We start from the raw sequence: 19,803 nt of genomic DNA on the forward strand, positions 1-19,803 counted from the left end.
GACAATGGAAATTAAGAAATATATTTTTATGAGATACAATGTAGTTATACTCTATACTAACATACAAATAGTATATATCTACAAATGGATCTATCATATATATTATAAAAAATTCACGTAGACGGTATCATCCAAAATACAATATAGCAATCATATTTGTGTGTGTGTGTGTTTGTGTGAAATTATAGGGAAAGCTTTCTGCCATTTATTGGTTTTTGCCGGAAGGAGAAAGTAGTAGCACTCGTCAAGAACAGTTGCAGCTGCCGATGATCGAAGAGCGATAGGAAGGTCGGGGAGGAGAGAGAGAGAGAGAGAGAGAGAGAGAGAGAGAGAGAGAGATACATTTCTTTTTGTTTTGCTTTGAATGTCTGTGTACAGTATGTAGTTGTTACCTACTACACAGGCCGCTTAGTTGAAAACCATGGGACACTGAAAGATGGAAACAAGGGAGTTGGCTGATAAAGATGGACAGTAAAGATCATGCAATATCAACTTATCGGCCTCATCATTGAATGGACTTCCAATTGCTCGGAAATTCTCAGCTAGATGGGGTGCTTGGATGGTGAAAAAACAACCGATCAAGAAGTTGGTCAACTTTATCAGCCTCATCATCGAAAACTTCTAATTGGCTGGAAATTCTCAGCTGTATAGGGGCTTGGATGGTGAGCAAAAACAATTGATCAAGAAGTTGGTGAACTTAGAGTCATCAGAATGAGTTAGATTATGGTAACTTTCCCAAATTTCATAATACATTTCACTGTAACCTTAAAATTTTTCCATTTGGACTCTCTTTGTAACATAATTTCAGAGGTAATTGAAGAGTAGGCTCATATGACTTGTACATGTAAAGTGAAACTTTAATACTTAAAAGAGGCAAAAGATTTTTAAAGACCTGTAAAGTGCAAATTTCACCAGCTTATGAACAGCTTTATTTGCATCACTTGGACTGTGGCTCATTATCCTCAGTGCAGTAGTGGAATCCCTCTTTCACAATACACAAGAATCACCAAGAAATTTTAAAGACCACCTTGGACAGCTAGACCCTGTAAGGTGTCTCCTTCAATTTGACAGTTGGGAAGTAGAGGAAGTCTTCCATGGGGATATTACTCACTCATCGAAGCTAGTGGCCTCAATATCAAAACTTTCTGAAGAAGCAGAAATTCTGCAGTAACAAAGTGATCCATTTCATAATGGATAACAATACTGCAAGCATCATGATGGTAGACTTTGTCCCATCAGCATGGAGGATTTTTTTTTTTTTGGGGGGGTGGCGCTGAGGATGAGGCCTGTTCTTGGTCACCAGCTTGATGTGTGGAAGTTAAGGAAGGAGTATATTCATCACTTTTGTGCTTTATGTGATTAAATTGCCATGACTGTCCAATTGTATGTTTTCAAGAACCTTTTCACATCTAGCCTTCCAGAAATTGTATAAGACTGTAGAGCCATAATAGAATGCAGAACAATCCTTCTTGTTACATGGGGAGTAGAGATAAAAGAAAACCACTCCTCAATGAATTGATTTTGCCACTGAGGTCACAGTATAAGTGAGACTGAAACAAGATTGCTTTGATGAAAGGATAGAACAAAAGAAGATCTAACACCTCGCCTTAGCTTGAATTAGACCAAGAGGCATACCATGTATTCCCAATTATGCATCAGAACATGAACTTCTTATTGAAAAAGCAATTCCATGTTTTGTAATTTCTCCCGAAGTAGGCATCAGTATATGGATTGAATGTCTAGTCAAGGGCAGTTCCATGCTTCTGTTGGAATAAAAATTTCTGGAAGACTTCAATCCACCAGAGGAGAATTATATGAAAAGTACAATGAGCAACAAAGAAATAAAATATATATAAAATTAGACTAATTCCAGTTCCATTGTTCAATTTGTTAGATTATGAACCCTCCTAACTTCTTTGTTCTGAGGCTGCTACACAACTCTAAAATCAGGGAAGGCTTCCACTCAACAGCCTAGATATCATAGCTTGTTCTTGTTCAAATGAACAAACAGATACAATAACAGTCCAAGTTAATGAGCTGGAAGATTTTATTTTATTTTTAGCACACCATAAGTTTTAACCCAGAAACATCTGACCTTTGGTACTCTGACCTAAATAGAAACTTCCACTTTAAGATCTCTCTAACGATGTTTCAAATGAAGAGACTTGTTGACAGGCCCATGATCTCTGTTCATGCCATTCCACTTCTTTGAGATGAACCACGCTATTGTACTGAAGACAAGATCCTCTTTTTTTAGGGGTGGGAGATGGGAAGAGAGGATGTAATATGTCCAGTTTTGGAGTAACTAACTTGTATATTACAAGAAGGGTAAAATATCAATTTAACCAACAGAAAAATGCCATGAGGAGACCTCCAGAGATAATTTTTCTTTCAGATGGAAACAAATGGTCTCAGAACAAGAACACAACATTATCCACAATAATGTCTAAAATGAACGAAGTCTGAACAGCATCACGAGGATATGTAAGATAAAAAAGAAAGCTGTCAGACTACAATCTGTGCTTGGATGATTCTGGTACAATGAACTAAGAGTTTTTTTACCTTTTCCACTTTTTCTTGCTTAAGGTAAGCTCAAGGTGATGTCCATTTTAATGTAATCATGAAGAAACTAAAAAAGCAAGTCATGCATAATTCATTCTGCGTAAAGAAACATAGGACCAAGCAATGGGTCTCATCAACTCTCAACTCAGATTAGGAGATGACAGCTTTATAGAAATATGGAACTTTCTAAACTGCCATATGTCATTCTTCTAAGAAATGGTCATTATTGTAATTTCATGATCATTTTTATATTGAAGACAAGTAGTATGGAGGTGAGGGCTAATCTTGGTTTGCTTTGAGTAGACCACAATGGTGAAAATGTTTGATAACAATGCTCTTGTAAGAGGTAGATGCTATCAATAGTGTCCAATACCAAACTTGTTATCTTATGCAACATATGCGCTTGCATGTAGCAATAAGAATTACTTATGGTCCTATGGATATCAATTCTATCTGTTCTAAGTATATGATACTAACGGCTTTTAGTAAAAAAATGAATCTTTTCACCAATGATTTATTTATTTTCTTTTCCAGAAAGTTCAATGTATAATATCTAAAGAGCTAAGTTGTGTATTTCTTCTCATTCTCTGATTTTTAGACATTTCACTATGAATTGGTACTAATTGATTTTTTTCCTTTGCCCAGAGGGATTGATGCAGAATTGAAGACATATTCAAGGAGGAAGAAGAGGGTCGACAGTGGCTAGTAGAGGTCGACCAGATCTAGCCTATAGGCCCACGGTTTGGGCTGTGATGGGGTTATTTAGTTTCTAAATATTCAGCACTATTTAGTTCTAATTTCAGTTGTTTTATTTCCTAGTTTCTAGTTCCTGTTTTAGTAACTAGATTTTAGTAGTTTCCTATTTCAGTTTTTTTAGTAACTTTGGAGTTTCTAAGTTGTAATCACCACCATCACTATTATAAATAAAGGAGGGCTCTCACACTACAGGCCACGATTTATGAATGAAAAAAGCTATGTTGTTGTTCGCACTTATGAGTTTGCTTTGTGTGTGATCAAAGTGGTGGACTGGTGTTTGATCCACTGACTCTTTGCGGCGTGAAGTCCAAGAGGTTTCTACAAGCTATCTCCCTTATCGTTTCTAAAGTATTTAAGGTGGTTTAAGGGCTTTAACACTGCTATACAGATCAGGTATTTATTCTTCAAATTCTGCCCAGAAAATTACCCTAATCTGTACAATCGGCCCTGCCCCTGTAGCTGCTAGAAGCCTCGGTTGTGGCTGAATCTTTGGTTGAGTCTTCCCCTCTACCAAGGTGAAACTCGATCCAACCTGGAGCCTATTCTGGTCAGCCAATCTCTGGTTATTTAAAATCTCTATTGTTTTTTTTTTCCTGTAGTAAATTTCTGAACAGAAGACAGAACCGATAGGGTCCTTTCTGTTCCAGTGTTTCTGTGATTGTTATTCTGGTTGGGCTGTGTTTGGGACTTATTGTTGTGTCTGAATTAGTCCTAGTTGCTGCTCTGTCATCTGAATTGATAAAGTATCAGTTTTGGAGATCGATCTGACTACTGAGAAATCCTTCTTCATTATTTCTGGTTTGTGGAATTATTGTCTTATATTAGCTGTTATTGGTTGTTCTTTGATTAAAAGTTCCTGCAGTTGAGACTTGGTTAGACTCTCTATCCTAGTCTACATTAGGGATATGCTGTACATTTAAAATGTACAAGCTATCACATGTTGACAGAAAACAGTTTTTGAGCTACTTACGGGGATTTATGTATTAAAGTATCATGATAGCATTGATGAATTGCATATTATTCAGTTTAACCACTATATTGGTAAAAATATATATTTGAACGACAAGATTATTTCTTTTGTTGTCCACTTGTCCATATCAATTGATCAACAGCCATTAACAAATGGGTCTTCAATGATGAAGGTACATTGTTCTGATTGTCAGGAAGTTACAACATTATTTAAGAAACTTTTAGATTATACTGATGATAACCAACTACTCAGTAAAAGCATAATTTGATTGCTTTACTTGTTGTAAATCACTTAAAAATTCTTTGGCATCAAATTAAAGGTGGCAAATTATATAGATAAGGCCTTGGAACTTGTGAAAAGGAAAACAAAACAATCAACAAGAACACATACCAATTACCACCAAGGATAAGAACCTAAGTACAAGTAAAAGAAGAAACATTAGCATATGAATCATACAAAGATTTCTGCACGAACAAAGATCAAATATCTGTTTTACTTGCCTTGGAGGCTTGGACACGAACATGAATGGAAAAGCCACACTATTTTTCAATCTATTCTCACAGGCTATCATTGTGTAGTGGGTTGAATACCTTTAATTCTTCTGAGGTCATATATCACTTCCATCATAGTAGACCCATTAAACATCTGATCACCTGCAGCTATTTTGTGTGTTCTGCTAGGGCTAAAGAAACCAAATCAAAGAAAGTTCCTGCAGGGAATGGATATTGCAAAATCTTTTCCCTTGCTTTGTACAAGAACATAGAATGGAAAAACAACAAATTTTTCTTTGCATCATTGTGAAGAGTGTTGAATACCTTTGATTCTTCTGAGCTCATATGCCACTTCCATCATAGTAGGCCTTTCCTCAGGATTCACTTTGACACATTTCAGAGCAAGCTCTGCACATGCCATTAACTGCTCTCTGTTTTTTTCCTTCAAAATATTTCTCTTTAAGTACCTTTCGAGATCATTTTCATGGTCCATAACAGTATATTTGGAATCCTTTAAATTCATCAATTGTTCAGCCTGGTAAGATCCTGGCACACCCTCAAACACCTCCTCGAATATATGACGAACCCTCCTACCTGTCAAAATTTCAAGCAATACACCCCCAAAACTATAAACATCGCTCTTCTCTGTAAACCTCCCAGTGGAGACAGCTTCAGGATCAATGAACCCAATAGACCCAACAACCTCTGATTCTACATGTGTTTCACCCAACGGAATTGAAATGGAGAGCCCAAATTCAAATAGTTTTGCAGCAAAGTTTTTACCTAAGAAAATATTTCTGGGTTTGATTTCCCTGTGGATGATGGGCTTAGAAGTACCTGTGTGGAGATAGGTTATCGCATCTGCTACCTCAGTCGCAATCCTTAACCTGTTATCCCACGTTAATGGTGAATGATGCTTCGAAGGGAGCTCCAATTTCTCGTAAATATGATCAGACAGATCTCCATTCTCTGCAAATTCATACACCAGTGTAGGAACTTGGGTCTCTAAGCAACAACCCAAAAGTTTCAAAACATGCTTGTGATGATTCATCTGAGATGCGACTGCGAATTCATTTATATACCAGTGAATATATCTCTCAGCATCAACTTCAGTAAACCTCTTGACCGAAATTTCACGATTTTCTAGGGTTCCTTTATACAATTTATAGGTCAAATCACTGTGAAGAACTCCGTCTTGAGGATAATTGTTGGTTGCAATCTGGAGTTCTTGCTTGGAGAAGGTACGAAAGAGAGTTGATTTGCCACCAAAGGAAGAGATTAGCTCTTCTGATATCCGACCTCCATTTTCCAACATTAATGATTCCTCTTCTGTTCTTCCCTTTAAGAATCTAAATTGTTCCTGTTCTGGGTCTTTCTTCTCAAGTCTTGTTCTAGATTCATTTTCTGTTCGGTTTCTTCCATTGTTGGGTAATTTAAAGCATGACCACATGCTTGCTTGTGAGGGAGACTGAATTTAACCCGCAACTCCTGTCAAAATAATCCTCATCTGAAGAAAGAAAAGAATGGAAGCAATCAAAGAACGCGTTTGCAAGGACGAGTTGAAGATCAACAACAGTAAGAAGAAGAAAATCAATAACGACTTAACGAGAGAACAAGAGCACTCGGATCTGTTTCTGAATGCTCATAGATTAGATCTCACTTTTGAAGACGAAGAAGAACAACAGGCCACCAACGTTCTAAAACTCGGGAACGGTTAAAGCCGATATCATTTCCAGACCAGTCCAGATCGGATTGAAACGATATCGAACAGATCTATCTCTTTTTTTTCTTTTTCTTTTTTTTTCAATCAGCTTTTATTACCATTTTATCCTTAGATCATACATATGTATCGAGATTGAAAAGGTTAGGATCGAGGATCGGGGATCCATCAAGATCAATGCCATGCCAATCTGACTGACGATCCAATCCTAGTTTTAGAACCATGATCATGCCCAGGTTTCAGAAAAACGGAGCCATAATATGCTGATTCTGATCCGAATTGACTAGAATCATCAATTGGAAATAGAGTAGAATGGAAGGGAATTAGTCGGAGTCAGACTGGATCAATCATGGTTGACTCTGGTCCAACTTCATCAATTCACCAGTTTAATTTCTAATTCTTGAAACCATGCTAGATCTTGTATTAATTCTATCATTCTAGGAACTAGATCCTTTCAAGTATGCCAGCGCATCCAGTCTGCATCAGACAACTAAGAGTGCGTGTTTGGGTGTTGCCAGCCATCTGATGTGCATTGGCACATAGGACACTAGAGAGGATCTGGGTCCATCATTCTGAGTCCTCATCTTCTGCAACAAGCAGTGAGGTGCAATGAAGATTGGACGGTTGAGAGCATTTGGGTATACATCCCAAGGGGCTTTCAGCCACTCGATGCTCACTATACTAATGCAATGACTGCAGACGATTTTCACACCATCATTCTGCTTCTCCATGAGTTGTGTGCAAGGAGGAAAGAAACTCTCAAGGATTTAAAAATCAGGCTCAAGATCGAATCAATTGAAATTGGATCAGAACCCATAACCCATTTTTTGGGATAGACTACTGAAATGATTGCATGAAAAAAATCTAATCAACAATTAAAAAAATCAGAAATTTTTTGTGGTAATTTAAAAAAGGGAAAATTACGTCCCCCTCCCCTATAGTTTGCCAAAATTACACGTGGATCCAAGGGTTTAAACGAATTACGTCTCCCTCTCCTGAATTTTCTAAGATTCTTACAATTAGGTCCAATTTGTTAGTTCCTGTTAAATTGGGACTATTAGTTGATGATGTCACCTAATAACATAACATTTAATGCCCAAAATACCCTTACTATGGTGAGATTCCCTCTATATCCTTACTAGGATTTTTTGTTTTGTAGTGCTTACTATGTTGTACCCACATCGGAATCTACTGGTGATAGGTGGTTTAGAGGCGGAAAGGATACCCTGGAAACTTGAATGTCATTGATCTTGGTGAGTGTAAGAGCATTATGGAGGGCTTTCATGGCCGAAAGGAGCTTGGCAATGAGGTATTTATCACATGTGGCCATGATTTCGTTTCCAACAGTGATGCGGTTGATGAGGGTTTGTGGGTGAAAAGGGCAATGTTGGCAGTGTTGCTGCCGAAAATCAGTATGAGCTGATCCTACACAAGCACAGAAGGCAGAGGCCAGAGCTATTTCCGGGATTAGTCCTCCGATGCCCAAGTTAGAGACCGGCAGAACAGTTTTTCACAGGAGTAATGGTGTGGGTCTATTCACTTACCTCTCCCCTCCTTTCGGGCTCTCTTTTATAATGCTTAGGGTTTAGGGTTTCTTTTTTGGAGTCCCCCTCGGGTCTACCTTTTTCCCTTTCTGAGTCCTACTCGGATACGTCTTATCCCCTTCGTGGGGAATATTCCCCCTTCGGGTATCTTCTCTTCACGTGGTTTACGTGGTTAGAATCCTTGCGGCCTCTATCAGGTGGGCAGCATGTGTCCTTCCCTTGGATACCATGCATTTTTACCTGACTGGGTAATTAATTTGGTCGTATCAGTAACCCCCTTACTTCCACTAGGAGGCTCTTCATGTGGGAGTAATCATGTCTTTCGTCATTTTCTTTCCCATTCATGTGTCCCTTAGGCCTTATTCCTTGGGCCTCGATTTTCATGCCGCTCGCGACCAAGACCTTCGATCAAGCCCGCTCGGCCCTTGCCTGAGCCCCCAACCAAGGTAAGGACCTTCTGTCAGGTCTGTTCGGCTTGGGCCTAAACTCCCAACCGAGGTAAGGACCTTTGGTCAAGTCCGCTCGGCCTGGGTCTGAGTTCCCAACCGAGGTAAGGACCTTCGGTCAGGTCCGCTCGGCCTTTTCCTGAGCACCCAACAGAGGTAAGGTGTCACACCCCGTTCACACTGAACCGGAGCGGTGACCGAGTTAACACCTGTTAACCCAAACCTGTCAGGATCATCAGATACTGTATTCCACCACAGCATACACACACTAACATAAGTTCATCAGATCAGCGGAAGACTAAGTTTTACCTGTGAATAAATCCCATATACTTGATACCCAAATAATGATACAATAATTATATACATTGGGGCCCGAAGGCATGATATATACACAAGAAGAATAAAATTCAAATATCAAGTATATACAGGAATTCATCAAAATCATCAGAGTACACAGCTCGGCTCGGTATCAAGGCTGGAGCTCAGCTCGGCATCAAGGGTCGTGCCCAGCTCGGCATCATATAGAAGCGCTCAGCTCGGCCTCGGTAGTGGAGCTCAGCACGGCCTCCAAGGTGGAGCTCAGCTCGGCCTCAGAACTGCTGTCTCGCAGCACAGCTCTCACATGCGCAGTCTACGCCGTGCTCAAACTCCTCAGGGGTCCACCAGTCCTCTTCAGGAAACTCGACTGTGGGACCCACCCCATGCTCCTCAGATGCATGACCTGCAAAATCATCTAAAAAGGGGGTGTACACGTGGAATGAGCTCACTAGCCCAGTAAGTAGAGAGGTGGACCACACACAACAGTCCACACATCACAACACATCATATGCACTACATGCCATGCTATACATTTTAATTCACATCCGCCTAAGCAACATTACTAAGTCTTTGGTTTAAGTGCTACTACAATCACAGTGCGCGTATACTCCGAGTACGAGCCGCGAACTCCCTCCCGCGATACGCCCATAGGGCTATTGAAGAAGGCCCACCGTGAGTACTCGGAAAAGTAAAGACAATGCCGTCCACCGGCTCTCAACAGAAATGTAAATAACTGAAATAAAGGTGCTGACTCCAGCAATTTAAAAGCAGTACGATTGGCCCTCTTGAATGTACCACCGGGGTTGCCGACTGTCCTACATGACTCGCCGGGCGTAATGCCTAACCGCCACAGTGTCCGACAACCGCGACCCCTGCTTCCACCCAAATGGCAACCCAACACCTTAACCCCTATTGGGAAGGGTCGTAGCACGGGATGGTGAAAATCCTAATACCGCATGCTCCTATATGACAGTACGACTGCATAGTGCCTCCGTGTCCCATACCACGGGCCACCAATGCATTCATTTCCAAGCCGACCACGGCATCTAGTCTATCAATGCATTATGCTCCATGATGCCCACATTCAACATACAACATCTCATTTAATTTGCAATTGAAAGTAAACATAGCATATATGCACATCAATGAGTGGAATGACTAATCTATATAGCATATTCATGATGACATGACTAGATTAGATATAGTTATATGAATGCCAAACAAATGCCTTGAAACAAGGCCAAACGTCCTCTCTCCACTTACCTGTAGTGTACAGGGATCCCCGTTCGGTACGGGTGAGATCCGGAGCGAATCGGGTAGGATTTGGTGAACCTAACATAATTGAGCGGGGTTAGTACTTCATCATTTTAGAATCAAAATTAATGAAATCTGATGTCAAAATCGTGTTTAGAACGTCGAAAGAAGGTCACACGTCCGATTTGGGTTCGATCGGACATAAGGATCACCTTCGGGGCCAAACAGGTGGGTAAGACAGGTGGGCTGTCTACCCGCCGGTTATACCCACCGGTTGTACCCACCGGTTTGGCCAGGGACCTCTGCCTTCTCAGGTGGGTACCTCTCAGGCGGGTAGGTACCCGCCGGTTGTACCCACCGGTTTTGGCGGGAATGACTGTCTCTTCTCCATTTTCTCCATCCTTTGGGGAATCAAATGGGGCTTTTCCCCACCCATTCTTCACACTTTTGAAGTCCTATAGGATGGTTCTAACCTAGATCTAGGTTAGATTCAAGTGAGGGAAACCATCTTACCTTCTTTGCCCAAAAATGACTTCAAACCCTTCAAATCACCTCCAACTCACAATGCTCCTTCTACCTTGTCAATATCTCCTCAAATCCTTCAAGATCCACACATAAATCATCTATTAAACCTTAGATTCATCATTTCAAAGGGTATTTACAAGATCTCAAGAAACCATACTCGAATCAAGGGTTTAAAGCTTGGGTATGGTGAATGTTCACAAAACCCAACCTTTCTTACCTCCAACTGTAGATCTAGAGTTGAAGATTACTCTCCCGGCACCGGAATGGCAAGATCGAGCTTCGGCGCCACTGAAATCCTTCCTTTCTTCCTCTTCCTTCTTCTTCCCTTTCTTTTCTCTCTCCTCTTACTTTTCTCACCAAACGTACGAGGGTAATAAATGGAAAGAAAAGAAATCATAAAGCTTTATATACTATTCCTACTTAAGTGAATAGTGTTGGATGGGTCACTCAGGTGGGTGGGTGTACCCACCTGTTATACCAGCCTGAGAGCCAAGACTCGGGATTTTGACCGGGTTCGGACCTCGGCTCGAACCCCACCCCAGGCATACGATGTAGCATACGTATATACCTTAAAAAACAGATATAATACCAATTTTATCCGTACATAGCCTTATGGTAGGTGCACGTACACGGTTTGGGCACTCCCGTCTCTTCTGGCACTGGCTCAGACTTGTCGGGCCAGCCGGTGTTTAAGGTCACCCGTGCCATCATAGCCCATAAGGAGCCCGCTCTAATATCCTCTGGCTCGGTTCCTGCATGGTTAAACTGGTCCAACCGCAGAATCAGACCGGGTTTGAGAAGCGGGGCATTACACCAACAGAGCTGGAAGGAATTGTAGACTTGCTCGTGATCGTCGGACAAGGAGCTTAGATAGCCACTACCATGGTTTCTTTAATGGTTGCCAAGATCGCCTCACTCTACAATACAATCCTTGGATGACCTGATCTCAATGACCTTGGGGCGATTGTGTCCACTAAGCATATGAAAGTTAAATTCCCCACCAGCAATGGAGTCAGGGAATGCAAGTCCAGCCAAAAGGAATCCCAGGAATGCTATGCCAACTTCATAAAATCTGTCAAGAAACCATGCTCGGGCCTGGCGTGTATGGTAGAAATTATTGATTGCCGAGATGAAAACCTCCTGACCCAAGCCGAGCTAGTGGAATAGCTGCTTATTGTCCCAATCACTGAGGCTGAGCTATAAAAAATCGTTCAGCTCGGAGCATTGCTAAGCTCCCAATGCCGCGATGAGATTTTGAATTTCCTCGACGAAAACTCTGATATTTTCGCATGGAAGACTTCTGATATGCCTGGCATCTCCAGGGCCATAGTTGAGCACAGTCTGGACGTTAACCCTAGCTTCAAGCCTATCCAGCAAAAGCGCAGGAACTTTGCGACTGAGCGGAACACCATCATTAACGAGGAGGTTGACAAACTCCTAGCTGCAAGGTTTGTGAGGGAAGTAAAGTACCCGACCTGGTTAGCCAATATGGTCATGGTTCCGAAGACCAATGGAAAGTGGAGGATATGCATAGACTACACTGACCTGAACATGGCCTGTCGCAAAGACTACTATCCTTTACCCCGGATTGACTCCCTCATAGACTCGACTACAGGCCATGAGATGCTGACCTTCATGGATGCATATTTCGACTATAACCAGATAAAGATGAAGGTGGAAGGTGAGGAGAAAATTACTTTCCTCACCACTCAGGGCAACTACTGCTACACTGTAATGCCTTTTGGCCTAAAGAATGCTGGAGCCATTTACCAGAGGATGGTGAATACAATGTTTTGAAGCCAGATCGGAAGAAATATGGAAGTTTATGTTGATGATATGCTGGTCAAGAGCGCGAAAGGCACTGATCATGTACTAGATCTAAAGGAGGCCTTCGATGTCCTACTACAGAATCAGATGAGACTAAATCCAACCAAGTGTGCATTTGGAGCAACCAATGGGAAATTCTTGGGCTTTCTGGTATCGCAAAGGGGAATAGAGGCAAACCCCTCTAAGATCAAGGCATCCGCCAAGAAACATTTGCGAAGTTCTGAAACTGACAGGGTTCCTGGCCACACTTAACATGTTCTTGTCCCGGGCTGGGGATAGGTGTCTTCCTTTATTCAAGCTATTAAAAGGAGGAAAAGGTCAACAACAATTTCGCTGAACAGAGGAATGCGAGGCAGCTTTCGATGAAGTTAAAGCTTGCCTAACCTAGCCCCCTCTACTGAGCTGGTCAGAGCCAGGAGAGGAGCCACAGCTTTACCTCGCTACCTTCGTAGTAGCCGTTAGCGCAGTCCTCGTGAGAGAGGAGGGAAAGACCCAGAGGTCCATCTACTATGTGAGTTATGTGCTCCTAGAAGTGGAGATAAGGTATCAGAGAATTGAGAAGTTTGCACTGGCATTGATCGTGACAGCCAAGAAGTTGAGGCCCTACTTCCAAGCACACACCATCGCTATACTAACTGATCAACTACTAAGAAAGTCACTTCATAGCCCCAGCGTAGCAGGGCGTATGGTGAGTTGGATTGTCGAGTTAAGTGAGCATAACATTGAATTATGACTGAGAAGCGCAATCAAGGGCCAGGCACTGGCTGATTTCTTGGTAGAATGTACACAAACTGAAGAAGCAGTAGAGCTTGAGGCCGACCTGAGCCAAAAGTGAGAACTCTTTGTTGATGGATCCAGCACCACAACAAGGAGAGGCGCAGGACTTATGTTGCAAAGCCCTGAGGAATTCACGATATAGTACACCCTTAGATTTGCATTCCCTACAACAAATAACGAGGCAGAATATGAATCCCTGATTGTGGGAATCAAATTGGAAAAGGCAATAATGACAGATGACCTGGTTGCACATAGTGACTCCCAATTAATTGTGAACCAAGTCAATGGGCAATACAAGGCCAAAGAAGAGAGAATGGCCAAATATTTGAAAGAAGTACGTCGTCTGGTGACCAGTTTCAACACATTCACAATGGTACAGATCCCGCGGGAAGAAAATGCATTAGCAGATGCCCTCTCCAAATTAGCTAAAGCAGAACTTGGGGACTGTGTAAGCTCGGTATATTTTGAAGTACTAGACCAACCTACCTATGAGCAAGAATTGGTGTGCAGTAATACGCAGCAATCTAACCCCGAACTGGATGGACCCCATTGTAGACTATTTGCGTGACGGACATCTCCCAAGAGATCACATAGAAGCAAGGACAGTCAAGAGGAGAGCAGTCAAATACACCCTCTAAGGTGGAGCACTTTACAAAAGGGTAATATCCTGGCCCCTGCTGAAGTGCCTGCCCCCGAACCGAGCTTGAGAGACACTTTGTGAAGTCCATGAAGGAATTTGTGGGGGACACATCAGGGGAAGGGCACTGGCCTATAAGGTGTTGCGCCAAGGATTCTACTGGTAAAAAAATGCAACAAGATGCAATAAAGTTCATCCGACAGTGCTTTAAGTGTCAAGTACACGCCCCAGTACCACACGTCCAGGCTACAAAACTTAGTTTCGTGATTTGCCCGATCCCATTCGTAATGTGGGGAATGGATATCCTAGGTCAGTTCAAGAAAGGAAAGGCCAGTGTCCAATTCTTGATTGTCGCTATTGATTACTTCACTAAATGGGTGGAGGCACGTCCCCTAGCCAAAATCATGAACAGGCAGTGGAGAAGTTCATGAGGGACGACGTCATATAACCGCTATGGTGTCCCAAAGGTACTGATCACAAATAATGGTCGATAATTCGATAATCGAAAATTCAGGCTCTTCCACAGTAACTTTAACATTGATTTTTGTAACACTGTTGTAGCACACCCGCAATCGAACGGCCAGGTAGAAAAGCTAACCACATACTTCTAGATGGAATAAAGAAGAGGCTGGGCTGGAAGAAGAAAAACTGGACAGACCAGCTACTCAGTGTACTTTGGGCGTATCGCACCTCAGCTCGGACCCCCATAAAGCAGACGCCTTTCCGATTGCAATACAGGACCTAAGCGTTAACCCCAGTGGAGGTGACCCAAGCCTCGTTCCAATCAACAATGTTCGAAGCTTTAAAGAACGAAAGTGGGCTCCAAGCAAACATCGAATTTATAGACGAAGTTTGGGAAGAGCTCTTGTGCGAAATGAAACCTCCAAGCAGAAAGTCCAGTAGTATCACAACCGAAGGGTCAAACCACGGGGATTCGTAGTTGGTGACTTAGTCCTCAGGAAAGTAGTTGCAACGGACCCAAGAAGTGAAGGCAAGCTAAGCGTGAACTAGGAAGGCCCGTACATAGTCTCTAAAGTGGTGCACCTCGGTACTTACCACTTGCAGACTCAGGGGGTACAGCTATACCAAGGGCATGGAATGTTGAGAATCTCAAAAAAATTTACCAGTAAACAATTTTATTAGTAGATTGCATTGAAATCCCATCGATTGGGCGATAGTCTTGTAGATTTTATATTGTCAGCATCTTAACTTCTGTATCTCAGTTATTCAATTTTATTCACAGAGCAGAATAAATTCTATTTCGAAGCAATGTATTTATCCCAAGTGCATACCACACATCAATATACTATGAAGCTTCTCCCAAATATCTAGCTGTTCTAAGGAAATAAAGGCCTTAACATCTAAGGCATAAAGACCGAGCTCCAGCCTGGTAGCATCTAAGATCGAGCTCCAACTCGACAACATCTAAGACTGAGCTCAAGCTTGGTAGCATCTAAGATCGAGCTCAAGCTCGGCACTACCAAGACCAGACCCTAGTTTGGTGACTCAAAGACCTTAACATCTAAGGCATAAAAATAGAGCTCCAGCTCGGCAGTATCTAAGATCGAGCTCAAGCTCGGCACTACCAAGACCAGACCCTAGTTTGACGACTCAAAGACCTTAACATCTGAGGCATAAAGACCGAGCTCTAGCTCAGCGGCATAAAGACCGAGCTCCAGCTCAGCAGCATCTAAGACCATACCCTAGTTTGGCGACTCAAAGACCTTAACATCTAAGGCATAAAGATCGAGCTCTAGCTCGATAGCATCTAAGATCGAGCTCAAGCTCGACAGCATCTAAGACTGAGCTATAGCTCGGCAGCATCTAAGACCAGACCCTAGTTTGGAAACTCAAAGACCTTAACATCTAAGGCATAAAAATCGGGCTCCAACTCGGCACTACCAAGACTAGACCCTAGTTTGGCGACTCAAAGAATATCCAAAGCATCTAAGATCGAGCACCAGCTCGGCAACATCTAAGACCGAGCTCCAGTCCAACACTACTGAAGACCATACCCTAGTTTGGCAACTCAAGACCTTAACATCTAAGGCATGAACTAACTTCAGCTCAGCACCATCAATTCCAAATCTGGATTGGGCATACTTGTACTGTGGTCCAGGTTAAGACATGATGCTTAACCATACTAAGACACACAAGACCAAATCAAGTTCAATTAAATAATGGAACTACCTTACAGAGATTGAAGAAATATAATGAGTGAAGAAAAAATATTTTTTCCATTAATGAAGGAGGGAAGAAACCCTCAAAAGTTACATTGAACCCTAAATGGGATTTAAAAAAAAAAGAGAGAAAGAACAGAAGGAAGAAGGTTACATTGTTCCCGTAAAAAGAAAGAAAAAAAATCTACAAGAAGCACAACATCAGTACTGCAGAAACCGGGAGGCTGGATCAGGAGGAAGCGAGGTGGTTCACTTGGTGGCTTTAGGGTCAACTTGGGTCACCTCTTCACTGACCTCGGCCTGACCAACGATCTGTACAGAGGGAGCTGGGGTGGGAGTGTACTGCTCATACTCAGAGAAATCATAATCTAGCGTCTTTCCAAGGATGAACTGTATGGCATCTTTTGAGTCGGCCTAAAATGAGGAGACATTGACGTCAACTAGCCATTTCTAACCAACTTCAGAGCTTAGCCACCTCTCAGCAGTGGCCTCATTGTTCAAAGCCAGCTCAGCCTGATATTTGTTGTCTAGCTTAGAAATCCGAGCTGAGTGTTCAACTTCTTTCTTCTTGCTGGCTTCCTGAGCCTCGGCCAGCTTACTCTGGATTGCATCCTTCTCCTTGACAAGGCCGCTATTGATCCTGAGTTGCTTAGCCACCTCGCGCTCCAGCTCGCCAGCCCTCTCCTCATGGTCTCTCACCCTCTGTTCCTCAGATCGGGCCTTTCTCTTCTCACTCTCCAGCTGACCCGTGGCCATCTGAAGCTCCCCCCGTAGGCGATTTACCTCGTCATCCAACTTGATGCGAGCAACGACCATGTTCTCGAATCGACTGGCGGCCTCCACCACATAAGAGAAACACTACATTCATCCATCGAAGCCATGAATACTAGGAACTCAAATAAACACAAAAGGTAAGAGGTGGAAAATACTTACATCGCCCATCCGGGCGTGGACCTGTTCTGAGAAGTTTATATCAGACAATTTCCTCACACGAGGCAACATCCTTCTTGGGACTGCTACGACGACACCAAACTCGAGTTGCAACGGGGTCCAGAACGGTGTCGTTCTCCAGTAGTTCCACCCAGGGGTCCGCGGGTTGCTTCCCCGTTCGAGCCATCTTGGGAGGGTTACCATGCTGCCCCTTGTCCACGGGCGATCGCCTCCTTTTCTGGCCGTCGACCCTAGCTCCAGCTCGGTCAGGAGTGCCGATCTACCCCGATGCCTTCTCTCCAAGCCAGTTGGCTCCTTCCAGAGAGCCTGGAGCCCCATGTCGAGCTGAGTATTGGACTGAAGGGGGCATCTCCTTCCCTTGCTTACCTTCGATAATCAGGGGCGAGGACTTGTTGCCCGCGCTAGGGGGAGGAGTGACCTTGGCGCCTGGGTCGGGGCTCGCCACGGCCTTGCCCTTGTCATCGTCCTTCTTGGCAGCTTGCTCGGCCGCCTCTTTCTTCTTTGCCTCTGCTGCTGCCACAGCTAGGGCCTTATTTTCTACTTTCACATTAACCACTACAAGATAAGAAACAGCTAAGCTGCGTCAGTAATGGAAACAAGCTAAGACTGCAAAAAAAAAAAAAAAACCGAGCTGAACCACCATAATCAAACTCGATCGGACCCTCAGCAGGGAATTCACTCAGCTCAAACTCTCGGAGGAAGTCTTCATCCTGCAGCATGCAAACATCCACAACCTCCCCACCCAAACACATCTGATATATTTGGAGGTCAGTTGGGGAGAGCTTGGGTGCTCAGTACAACACGGAGAGGGTGGGCTTGACCCAGCTACTCTTGAAGGGGTTCCCCTCCATCGCCACTTAGAAGTACCTCTTCTTCCACTTCTTCACCGAGGAAGGTATGTTGAGGAACATCTCAAGGTCGCTGTAAGGACTGTCCCTCTCCCTCTTGGTGAAGTAGTACCACCCTGAGGCGTGCCTCTTCACCAAGAACATCTTCCTAAATAGGTCCAGCGTCGCAGTCTGACCTAGCTTCGAGATAAACACCTCAAAGCGAAGAACAGTCCGCCATGAGTTCGGAGTCAGCTGGCTGGGAGTGAGGCACCAGTGCTCTAGGATCGAGCTGACCAGCTTGGGCACAGGAATCCTTAGGCCGCTCTGGAAGGCTACATCATAAAGAGCAACCTCGTCCCCAGAGGCGTCCACTCGTTCGTTCTCTTCTGGGACGCGCATCATCATGTAATCTGGGATGCTGTATCTGTTCCAGATCAGGTCGAGTACCTTGGGAATCAGGATGCTTGGGGTATTCACTGCAGTTTTCTTCTCTCCAAAGTAGGAGGTAGAGCCTTCGCCCTCGAACTCTGCCTGGCCAGGCTCAGGGACTTTGGCACCCAAGGGGCCCGCACCAGAAGTGCCTGCTACCATGGCAGTGGGGGGCTAAGCTGAGGCAATCGAGCCAGCTCCAACCCTAGTCAGGACGGTCACAGGCGAGACCACCTCCATAGACTCAAAGCTCGAGTTGCTGCCTGAGCCTGAGCTGTCGTTAGAACCGAAGTTGTCGTCAGAGCCATGACTGCTGGAAGTGTCGTCACTGGAGGACGAAGGATTGGGAATGGGGCACTCAGGGTGATCTTCCCCAGGCCTCACGGTCGTCAAGGGAGTTTGGTTGGGTGAGTCTGAATCACACACGGACACCATATTGGGATCTCTGGGGCTAGCACCAGGGTACGCGGAGGGCTGAGCAGAGGATCGACGAGTCACAACCATTATCGTGCTTACTTGTTGCAGGATGAACTGGTAAGGATGAGCGAGGAGCACTGTTCATGACACTGGGCTGCTTTAAATTCTATGAAAGTTGATGCTGATGATAGGAGCGAACTGAGCTGACTGTATCATGAGATCGAATGACAAGACTTCTGAAAAAAACATACCCTATTTATAGGAGAAGGCGATAGAGAATGAACGACTGGATCTTGTTGGAATCAACGACGAACAAGAGCGTTCTCTTCGCCTGCCTAAGGTGAAACAACGGCTTTGAGACACATGGCACATCGAGCGCATTTCATGCTGAGTGGACGACGCACGATCAAAAAAGTCAACGAAATTTAATGCTCTAGCTGTTCGAGCTAAACCGCTAGAGCAGGGGGCTAGTGATGAGGGTATTTCTCCCCTACCACGACACGAGCAAGGAGCGTCCTGACCAATGCTACACTGGTACCTTATCTGGCCGTGCTGCTACCTCGGCCCTCCATCAGTCTGAGCTGCCACCTCGGCCCTCCATCTGGCCATGCTGCTACCTCGACCCTCCACCAGTCCGAGCTGCCACCTCGGCCCTCATTGGGCCGTGATGCTACCTCGGCCCTCCATCTGACTGTGCTGCTACCTCGGCCCTCCATCAGTCTGAGCTGCCACCTCAGCCCTCATTGGGCCATGATGCTACCTCGGCCCTCCATCAGGACGTGCTGCCACCTCGGCCCCCTATCAAGCCGTGATGCCACCTCGGCCCCCATTAACCCGAGCTGCCACCTCGGCCTCTCATCTGGCCGTGCTGCCACCTAGGCTCGACGTTAACAACAAGGTTCCCAAAAATGTGCTCTCATCCACTCTTACATTCAAGGAACGTGATCCCTATTCACAAGGGTAGGACTCTATCCACTACATGTCACCAGAGACATCTATCCCTCACATGGTTGGCATCTCCAAGATAAGAGGGGAATATTCCCCTAAAATACCGTAGGACCTAGAATATTCCCAGAATCACAGAGCCACTACCCTCAAGGACTCTATGCCTAAACAGGACTCTTCACAAACGTCTCCCATTCTCCCTCCATCAGCAACCTATAAATATC

The 19,803-nt window shown here is 44.0% G+C and overlaps 1 protein-coding gene across 4 annotated transcripts; it reads right to left on the reverse strand.

Moving 5' to 3' along the window:
• Positions 1–660: 660 nt before the first annotated feature.
• LOC122057502 (non-functional pseudokinase ZED1-like) lies at positions 661–6,503 on the reverse strand. 4 transcript variants are annotated; one of them, XR_006133538.1, is made up of 3 exons: positions 5,104–6,503; positions 4,879–4,997; positions 661–1,763 (listed from the first exon to the last, which is right to left on the reverse strand). XR_006133538.1 is itself a non-coding variant. In XM_042619622.1 (2 exons), the coding sequence occupies exons 1-2, from the start codon at positions 6,227–6,229 to the stop codon at positions 4,948–4,950; spliced, it is 1,149 nt and encodes a 382-aa protein (XP_042475556.1). In that variant the 5' UTR covers positions 6,230–6,503; the 3' UTR covers positions 1,868–4,947. The 4 variants fall into 4 exon arrangements, 2 of the variants coding, with proteins under 2 accessions (XP_042475556.1, XP_042475555.1); XR_006133539.1 differs by having other exon boundaries at positions 662–1,763; positions 4,879–4,970; XM_042619622.1 differs by lacking the exon at positions 661–1,763 and having other exon boundaries at positions 1,868–4,970.
• Between the last annotated feature and the right edge of the window lie 13,300 nt (positions 6,504–19,803).

Source organism: Macadamia integrifolia, chromosome 12, assembly GCF_013358625.1.
Source record: "Macadamia integrifolia cultivar HAES 741 chromosome 12, SCU_Mint_v3, whole genome shotgun sequence".
NCBI classification, from domain to species: domain Eukaryota; kingdom Viridiplantae; phylum Streptophyta; class Magnoliopsida; order Proteales; family Proteaceae; genus Macadamia; species Macadamia integrifolia.